The 18,239-nt window shown below is 40.5% G+C and overlaps 2 protein-coding genes across 2 annotated transcripts in view; one reads left to right on the forward strand and one right to left on the reverse strand.

Annotated features, from left to right (window-relative positions):
* NECAB3 (N-terminal EF-hand calcium binding protein 3) overlaps positions 1–18,239 on the forward strand; it is a gene marked incomplete at both ends in the record, with an annotated part of 113,918 nt that overhangs the window by 62,699 nt on the left and 32,980 nt on the right. Inside the window, 2 exons of the mRNA XM_083358247.1 lie at positions 12,819–12,844; positions 14,459–14,556. Coding sequence (XP_083214373.1) covers positions 12,819–12,844; positions 14,459–14,556 — 124 coding nt within the window. The remainder of the gene's footprint in view (positions 1–12,818; positions 12,845–14,458; positions 14,557–18,239) is intronic.
* ACTL10 (actin like 10) lies at positions 16,978–18,057 on the reverse strand (the record flags this gene model as incomplete). Its single annotated transcript, XM_083357658.1, has 1 exon — positions 16,978–18,057. One exon carries the CDS (start codon positions 18,055–18,057, stop codon positions 16,978–16,980), a length of 1,080 nt encoding a protein of 359 aa, XP_083213784.1.

An 18,239-nucleotide genomic window follows, 5' to 3' on the forward strand; every position in this document is an offset into this window, starting at 1 on the left:
GGGTTTTTGTGGGTGTCTCTCTTCGGATTAAGTTGGTAATCGTGTTTCTTTTGAATCCATTGGCTGTTAGTACATTAGTGAGAGTGTGTAGTTCGGTTTTTAGGTGTTGTTCGTCAGCTAGGTGTTTTGTTCTGGAGATGAGTGTCTTGGCTACGGAGTTGATCTGTGCTGGGTGGTGGTGTGAGAGTGCGTTCAGATAGCGGTTTGTGTGTGTTTTTTTATGGTAGATAGTGTGTCCTAGGGAGCCGTTGGATTTCTTGTAGACTAAGACATCAAGGAAGGGGAGTTGATTGTTAGCTTCTGTTTCCATGGTGAATTGTATTTTGGGGTGTAGGCTATTGAGGTGTATGAGGAAGTCATCCAGTTTTTCTTTGCCGTGTGGCCAGATTACGAAGGTGTCATCTACGTATCTGAGCCAGAGTTTGGGTTTGTGGTTGGATTTTTCTAGAGCGAGGGTTTCAAAGTGTTCCATGTAGAGGTTTGCGATGACAGGTGAGAGGGGTGATCCCATGGGTGCTCCTTCCATTTGTTTGTATCTTTGTCCATTGTAGATGAAGTATGTGTTAGATAGGCAGTGGTTGGTCAGATCTAGGATGTGTTTTGGGGGGTTGTATTTATTTAGGATAGCTGTCAAGGCTTCTTTGATAGGCACTTGGGTGAAGAGGGATACAACATCGAAGCTCACAAGTAGGTCACAGGGCTGTAAGTTTAGTTTACTTATGATCTCTATGAATTGGAATGAGTTTTGTACGTGTGAGGTGATGGAATTTGCATAAGGCTGTAGTTGTTTGGCAAGAAATTTGGCTAGATTTTGTAGAGGTGAGCCTATGGAGCTGACTATGGGTCTGAGTGGGGTTCCTTCTTTGTGTATCTTGGGCAGACCATAGAGCTTAGGACATCTGGATGATTTTTCTCTGGGAATGATTGTTTTCTGGATCTCTTCACTGATGGGGGTCGCTTTTATTTTTGATTTTGTGGTTTTTTCCAGGTAGGTGGTGGGATCTGTCTTGAGGAGTTTGTATGTGGAGTCTCGGAGTAGGTTGGATAATTTGGTATGGTAGTCAGATGAGTTCATTACCACCGTGGCGTTGCCTTTGTCTGCTGGCAGAATGATTATGCTGGTGTCATTTTTTAGGTTAAGTAGTGCTGTCTGTTCCTTTCTGGGTAAGTTGCTTTTGGGTGGTTTGCTGGTGCAGAGGATGTTGGTAACTTCGAGTCTGATTTTGTTGGCGTCATCAGGGTTAATTTTGGTCAGGCTGGATTCGACTCCGCATATAATGGTTTCCGTGGGAATGTGTTTGGGAGCGACTGCAAAATTAAATCCTTTAGACAGGATGTTGGTTTCGGCTTTGGTGAGAATCCTATCTGAGATGTTGTGCACAGTTTGTTTCATGTGTTGCTGTGGGAGAGGAGGGGTTTGTTTCTGGCGTTCCTTTAGTCTTCGGAGTTTATTGGTGTGTGCGTCTGTTTTGTAGGCAGTCTCTGTTTCAGCTCTCCAGACGGCGATTTGTTTGAATTTGTCCCAAAGTGTGGGGTGGATCTTGTTGCTGAGTTTGAGGTGAAGTGTGAGGAGGTCTCTGTTGATTCGGTCCAGGAGGAATCTTTTTGTGTGGAGTTCGTTTCTGATTAGGGCCAGTTCTGTTCTTATCAGGATGCGTTTGATGGCTGCAGAGTTGGAGTGGAATTTCAATTGGAAGGATGTGGGGATTAAATTTTGATCTTGGCAGTTGTGTAGGAATGTGAGGTCACACAGAATGGAAGCTCTTCGTACTTTGAGTTTTTCGTAGGTCTTGGTTAGTTGGTAGATTTCCTCCCCGTAGAGGTAAGATATTTGTTTTCTGAGGTTTTTGCGGGTGCCTGTATGTGGATCCTTGGTTTTTCGGGTTTTTCCCCGCGTAGAACTAAAGGTGTAGGCGCAACGTTTCGACGGAATCCCATCCGTCATCATCAGGCTTTAGCTTCCTTCTTCTGGGAGAAGCATGTGGCTGTTTGTTCCTCTTTTTTAAACTGCCAGAGGGGGTGTGTTCTGTGGAGGTGTGCTCTGATTGGGTAGGGGACCAAGTGTGTTCTGATTGGGTGGGAGTGTGTTTTGAATGGTGGGTGTGTTCTGATTGGGTGGGGGGGTGTTCTGAGTGGATGGGCTGGTCTCAGCTGCCAGCTCCAGACCTGAGCTGGTGAGTTGTGCTGCTTTTGTTCGGCTTCGTGACTAAAGGAATGCCAGAAACAAACCCCTCCTCTCCCACAGCAACACATGAAACAAACTGTGCACAACATCTCAGATAGGATTCTCACCAAAGCCGAAACCAACGTCCTGTCTAAAGGATTTAATTTTGCAGTCGCTCCCAAACACATTCCCACGGAAACCATTATATGCGGAGTCGAATCCAGCCTGACCAAAATTAACCCTGATGACGCCAACAAAATCAGACTCGAAGTTACCAACATCCTCTGCACCAGCAAACCACCCAAAAGCAACTTACCCAGAAAGGAACAGACAGCACTACTTAACCTAAAAAATGACACCAGCATAATCATTCTGCCAGCAGACAAAGGCAACGCCACGGTGGTAATGAACTCATCTGACTACCATACCAAATTATCCAACCTACTCCAAGACTCCACATACAAACTCCTCAAGACAGATCCCACCACCTACCTGGAAAAAACCACAAAATCAAAAAATAAAAGCCACCCCATCAGTGAAGAGATCCAGAAAACAATCATTCCCAGAGAAAAATCATCCAGATGTCCTAAGCTCTATGGTCTGCCCAAGATACACAAAGAAGGAACCCCACTCAGACCCATAGTCAGCTCCATAGGCTCACCTCTACAAAATCTAGCCAAATTTCTTGCCAAACAACTACAGCCTTATGCAAATTCCATCACCTCACACGTACAAAACTCATTCCAATTCATAGAGATCATAAGTAAACTAAACTTACAGCCCTGTGACCTACTTGTGAGCTTCGATGTTGTATCCCTCTTCACCCAAGTGCCTATCAAAGAAGCCTTGACAGCTATCCTAAATAAATACAACCCCCCAAAACACATCCTAGATCTGACCAACCACTGCCTATCTAACACATACTTCATCTACAATGGACAAAGATACAAACAAATGGAAGGAGCACCCATGGGATCACCCCTCTCACCTGTCATCGCAAACCTCTACATGGAACACTTTGAAACCCTCGCTCTAGAAAAATCCAACCACAAACCCAAACTCTGGCTCAGATACGTAGATGACACCTTCGTAATCTGGCCACACGGCAAAGAAAAACTGGATGACTTCCTCATACACCTCAATAGCCTACACCCCAAAATACAATTCACCATGGAAACAGAAGCTAACAATCAACTCCCCTTCCTTGATGTCTTAGTCTACAAGAAATCCAACGGCTCCCTAGGACACACTATCTACCATAAAAAAACACACACAAACCGCTATCTGAACGCACTCTCACACCACCACCCAGCACAGATCAACTCCGTAGCCAAGACACTCATCTCCAGAACAAAACACCTAGCTGACGAACAACACCTAAAAACCGAACTACACACTCTCACTAATGTACTAACAGCCAATGGATTCAAAAGAAACACGATTACCAACTTAATCCGAAGAGAGACACCCACAAAAACCCAAGACAGAGAACAAGAAAATGGCAAAGCCCTCCTCCCATACTTAAAAGGGACCACAGACAGAATCAGCAAGGTCCTCCAAAAACACAACATCAAAACAGCATTCTACACAGACAGAAAAATATCCACCATCCTAAGAAACCCCAAGGACATAATTGGGTTAGAAAACCAAGGAGTATACGAAATCCCATGCACCACCTGCCCCACCACATACATTGGACAGACCAACAGAAGAATAAGTGCACGCATTGAAGAGCACAAAAACTCACTCAGAAAGGGAGAACAAACTTCATCCCTGGTCCAACACTTTGAAGCCACAGGACATGAAATTGATTTTAAAAAAACCAAAACTATCGCCAAAATTGAACATTTTAACAACAGAATAATCAGAGAAGCCATTGAGATAGAAAAACACCCCCACAGCACGAATAAACGAGATGATACCTCTCGTCTACCAGCCATTTGGAAACCCGCCTTGATTGACAGACGAGGCCCAACCACCAAGAATGATACCAGACCCAAACTCATGATAACATCACATGACATCACCACCACACAACCATTCAAAAAGCAAATCCGAACCCACAACGATAAAGACACACAACCACAAAACAGAAACCTAACTACAGCTGCAACATCAGCCACTTTAAACCCCTCCAAACCACACAATAAGCAAACTGACACCCACTATAAAAACATGGCACCACCACAAACACGAAGCCGAACAAAAGCAGCACAACTCACCAGCTCAGGTCTGGAGCTGGCAGCTGAGACCAGCCCATCCACTCAAAACACCCCCCCACCCAATCAGAACACACCCACCATTCAAAACACACTCCCACCCAATCAGAACACACTTGGTCCCCTACCCAATCAGAGCACACCTCCACAGAACACACCCCCTCTGGCAGTTTAAAAAAGAGGAACAAACAGCCACATGCTTCTCCCAGAAGAAGGAAGCTAAAGCCTGATGATGACGGATGGGATTCCGTCGAAACGTTGCGCCTACACCTTTAGTTCTATGCGGGGAAAAACCCGAAAAACCAAGGATCCATATATATTTGTGCATTTCTAACTTATTAGTTTTCATCAGTCAGCCATACCCTTCTGAGATTCGAACCTGGGCTGATTGCACATTAGGCAGTGTTTTTACCTCTTGAGCCACAGGATCTCTCTCACTTTGTTAGCTTCTGCAAGGGGAGATATGTGTCAAATGTTAACTATTTAGATTACCTTGCTAGGCCCCAAACATGGGGCAAATCTTTATTTCCTGTTTTCAGCCTATCTTGAAGGCCATCGAACAGGCAGTAGTCACACCGGTGACAGCTCATATTTGTGTAAATTTTAAATTGCTAACAAAGAATTAAGGGAGACTGATATGCATTTCAAACTTATTAGTTTTCATCAGTCAGCCATACCCTTACAAGATTCGAACCTGGGCTGATTACACATTAGGCAGTTGTTTTCACCTCTAAGCCACAGGATCTCTCTCACTTTGTTAGTAGAGAAGCAAGGGGAGTTATATGACAAATGCTTGTTAACTATTTTTTAGATTACCTTGCTAGGCCCCAAACAAGCAAGGTAATCTAAAAAATAGTTAATTTTCTTGGCTCTTGACACCCTCTCCCCCCAAAAAGTTAACTCCATCCCTGTTAACGTTCAGGAAGTCCCTCGAGACCTGGTTATGTCACCAGGCCAGGGAACTGATGATATTTTAAGATGGCTTCCTTATATTTACTCTCTCAATTTGTAGTCTTTATACAATATTCTAATTTTTTAAACAATATTTTAATTTTTAATAATGATTACCCATATTTTATTGTTTTTATAATGATTGTTAGACTGTTGTTTTATTTGTTTGTTGTACACCAGCCAAACTCACATCTGGTAAGATGGGTGACTATATAAATTTGAGAAATACATAAATAAATAAGAGCAGAATCTCCAAATAGACTACATTTTAATGTTAATATTAATTCATAGTTTTGGTGCAATGAGATCTTCATTAGTATGACATTTGTAATATGAATGAAAAATAAGAAAAATGGCATGCTGGTTTCATTTTCTCTAGATTGGCTTTCAAGAAATACCAACTGCTGATTTGTTTTGTGACATAGCAAGAACTTTGGCTAAACAATGGGACGCAAAGAGTAAATTGTGACACTTAGATTATTATGGAAAGGCTGAATCTCATACTTTCCGGTGTGTTTTCAATCCTTTGGGGGAAAGGCTGACATCTGGGAAGATAAATATTTTAGACTGCCTATTCATAATATTTCCTTCCATTCACGCCCCTGCAGAGACACACACCTTCCATCTTTGCTTTAATCCCACAGTGATGATTGCTGATTGAATAAGTAAATAGATTTTATCAAGTAGAAAAATATGCCAATTTATATTCTGAAACTGCCCCCAGAATATACTTCTGATTCTATTTGTTGTTAAAGCATGTCCTAGAAAACATGCCCTTGAGCACCTGAAAAATCTGAATGCTTTAGCAGTCATTGCATCAGACTAGAGCCAAAGAGACAGTCTTTAGTTCTACTCAATATTGAAACATGATACCAGGGCCACCAATGTTTGTAGGCAGAGTTTCTTTCCTTCTCTCCTCCTCCTCCTCCTCCTCCTCCTCCTCCTCCTCCTCCTCCTCCTCCTCCTCCTCCAATTTTTGCGCTGATGAAATCCCAATGATTTTGAGTGGCCCCCATAACTGAAACGATGAGAATGCAATAATAACCAGTTTTAAATAATAACTGATGATAAGATCAACACACCAGACAAGAAAGCATAGGGATTTCACCCTCCTTGCCAAAGAACTGGGTGAAGAGCCAGGCTTTCAAAGGCTATTCTAAACAGCAGGATGGTGACCATCTAATCGTCAGGTGAAATATTATTGGAGTGTTCTGAACCAGCCCTCTTCTCGCACCCCTAATCAAAGGAAGAGTCTGGAAAGCGTCCAAGATCAAAAGGCTTCTGCCAAGTTTTAATTACACTGTTACAAAAATACAAGAGCTTGACTTCTCAAAGAAAAAGTTGCTTTCAGCAACTAGCCCCTCCCCAAACACTTCTTTTATAGAGAGCTCAGGGCGTGGTCTCCCTGTGCCTCCTCCCGAGGAGTCCCATAGCCTTCCTTTGTTTGTCCCTGCTCGTCTGCCTCCTGCGTCGGGCGTCCTTGAACAGGGCCAGCTGTGGGTCATCATCCTCCGCACTCTCGGGCTCACACAGCTGAGAAGAGGTTCCCGGCTGAGGACTCTGCAAAGTCTCCAAATCATCATCAGCCGGTTCGTTTCCCTCCTCCCCCACATCTGAGTCCTCCGATACATCGGACCCGGCTGTCGGGCCCACAGGCTGGCCCTGAGTCACAACATGGAGAGGGGAGGTGCTGCTATAGGAATGGCATGCTTCCAGGGTTCTAATACATAACATTTGATCAAAGGGACCCAGAATGTGCCAACAACCCACAGGTTTAAATTACCCGGGCAGATTCTAAAGGAAATAGGGTATCCCTCAAATAACCCAGACAAATGCCATGTAAGTAATCATACCAAGAAACTGGCAACCAGTGCACCTTGCAAAACAGAGATGTAACATGAGCATCGCAGTTATGGTATGCCCATTACTGCTTCTGCCACTGCATTCTGGACAAGTTAAAGGTTCAAAGGCTGGCCATCTTAAATGCATTGCAATTGTTAAGCCATGAAATCAGGGCACAACTGACTGTCTAAGGGCCCTTCAATCTAGGAGAGGGAGCAACAGCCATTCAGTTTTGTTAGGATTGAGCTGGAGACAGTTCCTTCCCATCCAAAGTCACACAGGTTCCAGGCACTGGTCTAACTTGGCCAGCCCACAAGTGTTGTGATTCAGCGTCAGCCTGTGATACTGGCAGCTGAGTCTGATGATTCTGAAGAGGAGGAGGAGGAGGGGGAGAGCCTTTGGTGTCAGAGGGAGGCTCTGATGCACTGCAGGACTCTCAGCCTGGCCCCTCCCATCATGTTCCTCATCAGACTCAGCCGTGTGAGCACGAGGCATTGGACATAGATGATTCACAGCTGGATCTATTCAGAAATGCTAGGAGCAGGAGGCATTACAGCAGAGTAGAACAGAGAAAGGCCATGAGGCAACTCGGTGAGAGGAGGAGAAGGCAATGAGAAGCCACAACTTGGGACTACTGATAAAAGGGGAAGGTGTGGGAGGTACTGGTTGCTGAAGGCAACCATTTGAAGATATTCTGCTAGAGACCTGGTCTGTTATTCCTGTTTAACTCTTGTTTGAACTTTTGGTTTAACTCTTGTTTGAACTTTTGATTTCTTTGTAAATAAATTTGGTTGGGTTTTTCCAGCCTGTTGACTATAAAAAGGGGTTGTCCCTGACATTCAAACAGGGCTGGTTGTAGGCTGGAACAGAACAACAATAGGAATATATAATTGGGTATCATCAAACTAGAAGATAACTTCATCCAATGATTTATTGTAGATGTTGAAAATTTGGGGAGACAGAGTAGAATGATGCAGCACCCATAGAGGAGGGGCCTAGGGAGGTACCTACCCCTCAACCAACACCAACTGAAACCAGCACTGTAGAAAGGAAAGTAACCATCATAAAATGGTGCCCCCCTCCCGATCCACACACATACCTGGGCAACATGAACAAAGGCCTCATACCATTTACCATTCCAGGTAGTAACTAATGCCTCAGCTGAACTGCCCATTAGATCCTCAGGAAAAATCCCAAGCTCTCATTGAAAGCCCTTTGGGTGCATCATTAATATATACCACATTTTCTCACCTGACTTAATTTTTAAGTGATTTTAATTAAAAAAATAAATATATAAGAAGATGGCATTCTGCAGAGCAAAATATCAGCTTCTAGCATCATTTTTATTTATAAGAATCTGTAAGGTTCACTTATGCTTTATAAGCATTCATTTAAACAATGTTTTCTTTCAGAAATGTGTCCAGTTGCCCAGTAATTAGATTTCTGCCTTTTGGGCAATTTGTTGGTAAATATATATTTTGTAGTTAGCCACAGACACCCTAGTAATTCATGAACAAGATGGTTCTGCACTGTGGTAACTACTTTTTGAGATTATTTACAGTGTAGTTTCTCATTATCCTATGCTGAGTGAGAAGGTAAAGTGCAGGGAGAAACAATTATACCTTCTTTGGTTCTCTAGAGGAAGCATGGGAGATAAATGAAATCAAGGCAACAAAGATCCAAGTGTTACTAATTTGATGTACAAATCACAAAGTAAACTAACTGAATTTCTTAATCCTGCTCTCTTGTTCTGATTATCTCTGTAGCATACAAAGATAAATGCATCTACTGGAACATGTAATGAAAGTATTATTAATTTTCTTTTGAAAATGTTCCAAATTTATCACTAAAAAGTATTTCTGCAAACCTCAGCTTAAAAGACCATTTATCTGCATGAGAAGTTGTGCCAAACCAAAGCAGGAAAAAGAAGGTATACAACATAGGGCTCAGGAGGGGACCCTCTGTTGTGGAGTGATGTTGTGGATGTTATTTTTGCTTGCCTCCTCAGTTCTGGATTCCAGGGTAGGTGCCCTATAGGGACAGATAGTAGGGGGTAAAGATATTGCTGCTAATCCTACAAATCACACCTTACCCCAGCTGACAGTGATCTTATCCATTCAACATCATTCAGTCTTATAGCCTTTCATTGGAAATGCAAGAATAAAAACAAAGAACATCTTTATTAAGTTGCATAAACAATACAATAAAATTTTCTTGAAGAGTTTTGACCGCTATTTTGTATGAATGCTAAATTACCATCAGCATCATAATGATGATTAGTACCATTATCTCATTGTATACTGCCATGCCTTCAAGAGGTTAAAAGAAGAACAATTTGATGTTGGCAAAACAACTTGAAAATGACTAGTGCCATTACATTCTTTTTGTACTTGCTCCTAAAGTTGCTCATGGACAATTTGGCTGAATAGAATTAATACACCATAAAGCACTTTGCAAAAGCAATATACTACTGTAATGTATTACTCAAAGAACAATTAAAGCATAATAGTTCTGTTCTGCAAACTATGCAGTCAGCGTTCCGTTTTACAGCAGCTTGGTTTTCTTGAGGTTTGCCTTAGCAATAAATTATTCAGCATTTTAATTATTAATTAGTTAATGTTTGTTACAAATTCAGAAGATTAAAAGGGTTCAGTAAGTACAAAATACAGTTGGTTTCCTTGTGGAAACAGGAAGCAATATGTTTTTAGGCAGTGTGGTCATTCACACACTTACAGATATTTAGCTGCAAAGAAGCCTTCAAAAACCTTAAATGCTTTTATTAATATGGTATCATAAATCCTGAAAGTTTAGCATCTAAGGTTTAAAAAAATAGTGTATTCAGAAGACAAAGGTTGCCATACACGAAAAGCCACCCAGAAACTGATTAATTAGTAGATCCCACTTCCATCTCTGTCTACCACTACCTGCTTTAAAGCAGCTAATTTCCTTAATCCTAGTGGTTTTCCATGTTCTGATGCATTAATCAAACTAAGCATAACAGCACAATTGAACTGATCCTCCTTAGCAATAACAACAGTGTTCAAGGGAGCTTACTGTCAGGTAACTCGGTATTAGATGGCCTGCGATTAGTCTATTTTCAGTGGTATATCATATAAAGACTGTACATTAGGGCACAATTTTGAAGCATAGAACAGTGGTTACTTAAATTAAATACCTCCAGATACCTGGAGACATTGGCTCATGGAGGGTTAACGTGGCTGACTTCTGCTGTCATATTAATTCCCAGATTGCTTTGGGGGATTTGTAGACCCAAGGCTTGCTGGAGGCTGTCTAACTGGGGTACAATTTCATTTAATTATTGTAATACAAAAATTAATCTTTCTGCAGGCAGAAGGCAAGCCTCCTTGGAAGGATTAGTGATACAGTTGTTATTTGTGGGGTAGGGGGACACCAGGAGTTTGTTCCAGGAGGTTCTCTCACTGTTCCATGGATGATTTGGGCAGAGTCTTTGAAGAGCTGAGGAAGTAAATGGGTGCTGCACTATTATAGTCTTTGGTGGTAAAAGGGTTCCTGGGGGTGTAGATCCATTGCTCACATTTTTAGTTCCTCTATGGTTGCTTTTTTGCCTTGTTAGATTTCAGGGTATGTTCCAGTAACATTGCAGGTGCTGATGTGGGTTCTTCTCTTCTTGTCCTTGAATGTATTTGGAGGTTGTTGGGTTGAGCCAGAAGTAGTCACCATCTTGGCTCCTCTGATGCTTGTGATTGTTTTTGCACTGAAATATAATTCTTCTTTAATATTCTTTCTCACTATTTTTTTTAAAATATTGGTCTATGAGAAGTGTCTATTTTCAGTGAAACAGACGGCACAGAGTTATTACTGTAACAGAAAGCCAAATGTGACACTGATGGAAACTTACAATGTGGCCAATGTGGCCTAACCCATACTCTGTGAAACAGTATGCAGAATGAGAAAAAGAGAGTACTGTACGGAGTCCTCTATTTACTTATCTAGCCTCCCAAAAAAAACCCATCTCAGAGAACTCAATGGGCTTTCTTTTGAGTAAATATTTCCTCAAGGTTCTACATTTAGGCAAGAAAAACCAAATGCACAGGTATAGTATAGGTGGTACCTTGCTCAATAGTAGCAACTGTGAGAGGGTATCTCGGAGTCCTAGTGGACAATCACTTAAATATGAGCCAGCAGTGTGCTGCAGCTGCCAAAAAAGCCAACACAGTGAAGTACTAATACCACTTTACAATGCCTTGGTAAGGCCACACCTGGAATACTGCATCCAGTTTTGGTCACAACAATGTAAAAAAGATGTTGAGATTTTAGAAAGAGTACAGAGAAGAGCAACAAAGATGATTAGGGGACTGGAGGCTAAAACATATAAGAAAAGGTTGCTGGAATTGGGTATGTGTAGTTTAATGAAGAGAAGGATGAGGGGGGACATGATAGCAGTGTTCCAATATCTCAGGGGCTGCCACAAAGAAGAGCGAGTCAAGCTATTTCCCAAAACAGGACAAGAAACAATGGATGGAAACTAACCAAAGAGAGAAGCAACCTAGAACAAAGGAGAAACTACCTGACTGTTATAACAATTAACCAGTGGAACAACCTGCCTCCAGAAGCTGTGAAGGCTCCAACACGGGAAGTTTTTAAGAAGAGACTGGACAGCCATTTGCCTGAAATGGTATAAGGTTTCCTGTTTGATCAGGGGGTTGGACTAGATGACCTCCAAGGTCCCTTCCAACATTATTTTTGTTGTTGTTGTTCTTATTGTTATTAAGCAAGGTTCATAGGAGAAGTACTTTAACAGAGCATGTGTTTTACAGGCAGTTTCCCTATCATGAGAAGGCTAAGAAAAAACTGTCCTATGTGTTTAGAAAAGGGAATTTCAACATGACAATCAGTCTCATTTGTTCTGCTTCCTTCCTATCTCCCCTCTGTCTACTGATCCCATCTTATTTACACAGAAATAGAAGGATCTGGTGATGGAGAGCATGATGGCCTAAAGTCTGTGTGCCAAGCTATACTTGCAGATGCTCCTCCTCCTCCTCCTCCTCCTCCTCCTCCTCCTCCTCCTCCTCCTCCTCCTCCTCCTCCTCCTCTCTCTCTCTCTCTCTCTCTCTCTCTCTCTCTCTCTCTCTCTCTCTCTCTCTCTCACACACACACACACACACACACACACACACACACACACACACACACATACATTTTTAAGTGTCCACCTCCCTTCTAGAAGCAGGACCTCTGCCCATGTGTTCCCCTGACTGTTCTATTCTCTGAACACTAGACCACAACTCTAATTGGCAGAGACAATGTTGAGTCAGAGGTGCCATAATTTCAGGGCTTCCCCAGGGCCCATTCAGACTTACCCTATTTTATAGTACGCTATAGTAATTGCAAGATACATTGTCTGAATAATACCTCCATAAGACTGATGTTTAAAATTATATATTGCAAAATGTTATAGAGTTAAACAGAAAAATACTGAAGCCTACCATATGACATATTTTGTAAGACCTCAGATAATGCTGTTTCTATAATCTTGAAATGAAGATAAGTCAGCAACCTTAATTGTCAGTTTCCATTTTCCTTCTTTTATAAACTGTTTCCCTCAAGCTCTTATTAATCATCTCATAAAAATATTTTCTTTTTTCTGTGTGTTTCTACAGCAATTTAGAGACGGAGAAGTTGTGTGGTAAGTACTCAATAGGTACTCTTGCTGTGGAGTATATACTTCCCACCTTTCCTTAATATATCTGGGGGTGGGATTTTTTGCCCCTTCTTAAATGCAATCTATTTCTCTTCTCTGCATTGGACAAAAAGCTTGTTCTTTCCTCCAGTATGGTGCCCTAGAGATGTGCTTGGACCATTTCTGCCAAAACTTCCAACACATTGGCCAAAATTATTTTAGGAGTTTCAGTTGTGACACATTCAAAAAGTGCCATATTTATGAACTTGCCCTGTACTATTCTCTAATGCCACAGAAATTGATTGTGATCTTGAAACACAGATTATATGATAATGGAACATTATCTATTATCTAACAGATAAAAAATAATAAGGGTAGGCATTAATCTTCCCAAGGAGCCATGTGAGAAACTGGGATTGTTATGGAGGGCTGCTGCCATGGCCCTGCCCCCAGCATCCCACCCCCTGCCAACACCTATGCCAACCTTGTGGGCCAGAGAGGGATAGCTGAAGGATGTGGTCTGTGGGCCATAAAATGCCCAGGTACGCAATACAGGTAGTCCTCTACTTACAACAGTTTATTTAGTGACTGTTTGAAGTTACAACGATATGGGAAAAAGTGAGTTATGATCATTTTTCACACTTATGACCTTTGCAGCATCCTCATGGTCAGTGATCAAAATTCAGATGCTTGACAACTGGTTCCTATTCATGACAGGATCGTGTTATCACCTTTTGTGATCTTCTGACAAGCAAAGTCAATGGGGAAGCCAGATTCACTTAACAACTATATTATTAACTTAGCAACTGCAGTAATTCACTTAACAACTGTGGCAAGGAAGGTCGTAAAATAGGGCAAAACTCACTTAACAAATGTCTGGCTTAACCATAGAGATTTGGGGCTCAGTTGTGGTCATATTGCTTTAAAACCATGAGGATAAAATGGCGTGCTGTTTTTGAATTAATGAGCCTTTCTGCATGGCCATTTTATTATACAGGCTCTGCCGGTTGTAAACTATTGACAGCCAACCGGTTTAATACCCTGCAAAATCTGAAACACTCTCCCTCTTACCATGCTGTGAAAACCAGATATTTTTCCCCCTTGGTGCTTTAATTCCTGATGAAGCTTTTATTCTAACAAGGTTCACCCTGTGTTAGTCAGATTCTGCTTTCTCACAGGATGGACTACAGACTGTTTGCCTCCTAGCTGTGTTTCACTCAGCCCAGCTTAAAAAAAAAGAAGCTGTAGTACTAGCAAACATACTTCATAGAGTGTGCTAAATTTGTGCTATGCTGAAAACTTCTTGCTTCTTTTTTCATGATGAGAGAGGGGTTGTTTGTTAATTCATGGGACCTTGGGAAAAATCTCACAAGAGGGAAATAAAGTCAGCAAGAAGCAACCTTGGCTGTCATTTCTCATTGCTCAGCTATTGGCTTAATTCAGTATTGTAGTGATTGCCTCAAGGTGTTCCCTGAAAGTGCCGAATTTTCCTGAGCTGGGAGGATGGAGTAGGAAAATTGTAGGTTGTATTTAAAATATTTTGAGAAGGACTAAAAAATGGAATGGGTGGTTGTGTGGCAGAGTACAGTAACAAAAGCATTTTCTTCCTTTCTGCTGCAGATTATTTCTCAGAACATCTTGGAGAATACAGACATGTTTTGTCTGCTCTGGAGCAACTCAACACGGCTGTCTTATCAGCTATGGATAAAACCAAATTGGTAAGTGTGAGTTTCTTTCCAATATTATTCTTATGGATGGCTTTAATTAGCTTCCTTTACCTACTTTTGAATATACTTGGTGCAATGTAATGGACATTCCAAGCCTTTATTGTGCTCATGGGAATGTGTATTCCAGAGATCAATTAAGGGAAAAAATAGTTTAATTTATTCCAACCTGGGACAAAGCTTCACAGAGGCAATTAGCTAAGCACCTTTGGGTCATTTAGAATATCCAAATTTTTATAAGTATATAAAATGGATCAATTTTCTATTTTAAATTGCTCTCATACACCTAAGGCCCAGGTTCCTTTTTTTTTTACTTCTAAGTACAACTACTAAGGTATAGGCTTATTTCAGAAAACATGAATTGGACAGCAGAAGAAAGAGAATGGCTTTCAGAATACTGAGTTGTAGAGGGTTACTACTGATAGAAAAGGATAAATGTGTGGATTCCAGATAGTTTCTATTCAATGAAAAAAATAACATGGGTTCAATAAGACAACAATAACACATACTGTATAGTTGTGGAATCCAAATGGAGAGTTATTGAATGTTAGCTTGCCATAAATTTGATCTTTCAGATGAACCTGGAACAGGAATGTACCACCTATGAATTCAGAGCTCTATATGGTTTCCAAACTTTTTGGTATAAATTCCATATTTCCTCTAAATGTTGCTACTGGGTCATAATTTATAATATAATGGAAAAATGAAATTGTTACATAAATGAATAGCAATTACATGGACAGTTATCAGTTATACTGATTTTATTTAAATTAAATCAGTTTTAGGCTTTGGTCCTACACATTTTTTTTCTTGGGCCTTGCCATATATTGTGCTGCAGACACTGACACACAATTCAAAGTCCAGATACAGTCCTTTACCACAAAAAGAGAAACCAATCATAATGAAAAAAGAACAAAGAAAATTGTAGAATATGAAATCTCTCTCTTTTTCTCCATGCCAATACCAGTTTTATTTGGTAAATGGGGTAGGAAAAATGTTCATAATTACGTACATTGCATTTGTTGGTAATGAATCACACTAGGTTTTACACAGCAAGCTGAAGGTTATGTTTCCAAAGGGGCCAAGAACTCAATTTTCTAGGTTTCTATTTGCCTAAGCATTTTAAGGGTTCAGACGGCAACATTTAAAAGTATCTATTTTTCTTTTTAAACCAAAGCCAGCTCCATCCCCCCAAACCCCAAAATAGCATATAGTAAGTTCAGAAGCTGTCTATCAGAGGAGCTTCTGGGAATTGAAAAGGCTATTGGAGGGCCTGCTTTAAAAGACCAATTAAATAACGTCGTATTCTACTCCAAAAATGACAATGATATATATTCAAACTTTGATGGAAGATTATCTGTTTTGATTATCTGAAATGTTTAACATTCCTCCTAATTCTCTGGATCACAGATCAACTCAAATGGAAGATAAAACAATTCCAAACCCAATAATCTGTTTCAGATAGTCTCAGAATATATTGGAAAGGAAAGAATAACAGATTTTTGATGTTTCTTCTGATGAAATTCCTCTATAAGATAGGCACGACGCAAAAGTCATATCTGAGTAATGTCCTTCCTATTTGAGTAGGATAAACATTTGTTTGACCTGATTAAGGACTACCTGTACGAGAATATCCCGTTATTCTGAAAAGCAAATTTTGGAATATACTGTAAATAGAATGAATCAGAAAGACTAAAGACTAAAACATTGTTCTTCAAACTCAGTGGCCTAAGCGTAGCTACATATTGTGAGAATTGTAATCCAATATATCTGGATTGCAGTAGCCGAATATTGCTGCTCTGGAACTTAAACTAGCATATAATAAAAATATTTAAATGAAGCTAAATCTATATCCTATGTTAATTTACATTAGTTCTATACCAATGTGTGATTTCACATAATTGTATTGATTTTTTTTCTTGAAATAATGAGAATGTGCTATAAGTTTATATATTTAATATTTTATATTTACACTGTTTTGTATCGGAGGAGCCTCCATTCAAGTATCAAGATAGCTAAGAGTTTTCTTCTTTAAGGAATTTCCTTGCCATTATGAAAGAGTAATATATTCAGGTAGCTTTGGGGTTAATCGTTTGTTTTTTGCTGGATACTTCTTTTTCAACCTTCAGAAAACAGTTATGAAAAGATATGGCTCTACCTTGACTGCATAATATATTAACACAATAATATTGCCATAAATTATACTTCTCTGAATATTGACAGCATAGAAGTTATTTTGTCCATGGATTTCTCTCTGCTCATATTAATATTTAGAATTTTGGTTGGATAGAAAATACAGTCACAAATAGAGAGCAACTGTGTTCTTATTCTCTTCCCCATTAATGTCTTGTTATATAGCTCTATTTTAATGACTAGGGTGATAGTCATCTGAATGTCATTGAAACATATCTTAACCTACTTAAATTTCTTGTGCACATATGCTGCTCCGTGCTCTTGATAGTCTTGTTTTCTCATCCACAAGCTTTGGAAAGAGCTGAGTGAGGCTGCCAAGGAACCCCCAAGCCAAACTGCTGTACTTCTTTTTGGGGAAGCCAGAATTTTAATAAAATACTCTCTACCATGAAATAAAGCATTCAGTTCCAAGCACATCCTCTCTGGAAAACCAGGAAACAATGAAGAACCTCCTGACAGCACAACATTATTAATGATGTCTCCTTTGAACTTATCCGGAACCTTCTGCAGACTTTGGAAGACCAAATGATGAAGTCCTGGAGAGCTCTGGTTGAGCAGATGGGGCTTGAACAATGGTTCTGGGCAGCAAAAGCGTTCTTTGTCTATAGTTAACAAGTGCCCATCAGGGGTCTCAATGCTCACAGGTTCATGGCAAGTTTTCTCTTGGAGATCCCTTTTGTAGTCCATAGACACATAGCAGTAGTTTTTCTTAAGTTGTGTTACCATCTTTTTGTTCAAGGTGCTAAGAAGATATACATTGTTTGAGCTGTTTAGCAGCAAGTTATGCATGTATTTGCAGAGATCATTTCCAGCCACATCCAGTCGATAGATACCTTCCATACATGTTTGCCCAGCACATATTGGAGTAACATGGGAAATCCCTGCCCCAGCTTCTATAGCCAGTCCAGTAATTCTACCACAGTAACAGAGTGAGAGGAACCCTGTATTGGCCACATACAAAGCTGGGACACTAAACCCTTCAAAAAATACCTCTGCCATCTTCTCTCTGTTTGTGGTCGGACAGGAAGGGGAATCACTTGTCAATATTGGATGGTCCTCAGTGGAAACTTGCAACCCACAATAAAAGAGATGGCTCCATAAATTCTCCATGGCTTGCCAATCTAGTATAATACCATGCTTTAGTGGCTGAGTTTGCAATTTTTCACCACTGAGAGAACAGTCAGGATGATAGATAGGAGGAAGAGATGCAGTTTTCATCACAATTCTTGGTTTTTCTTCACCTGCAAAGCCTGATCGACAGAAACTGCTGCCATTGTCTACTACAAGTGCAACTTTCTCCATAATCTTGCACTATGCCTCTTTGATGTCCTGGATGAGAAAAGCAATGGGAAATAAAAGAAGGGGAAAGAAACCAAACTTTTAAAAATGCATTTATTGTCTCAGGGACTTATAACTGCTGTGCTTTTAATCACTATTTGATTGAGGAAGAAACTCAGGATATCTGATCAATCCTATAGAAGAAA

This window comes from Vipera ursinii, assembly GCF_947247035.1.
Source record: "Vipera ursinii genome assembly, chromosome: 3".
In the NCBI taxonomy this organism is placed as follows: Eukaryota; Metazoa; Chordata; class Lepidosauria; order Squamata; family Viperidae; genus Vipera; species Vipera ursinii.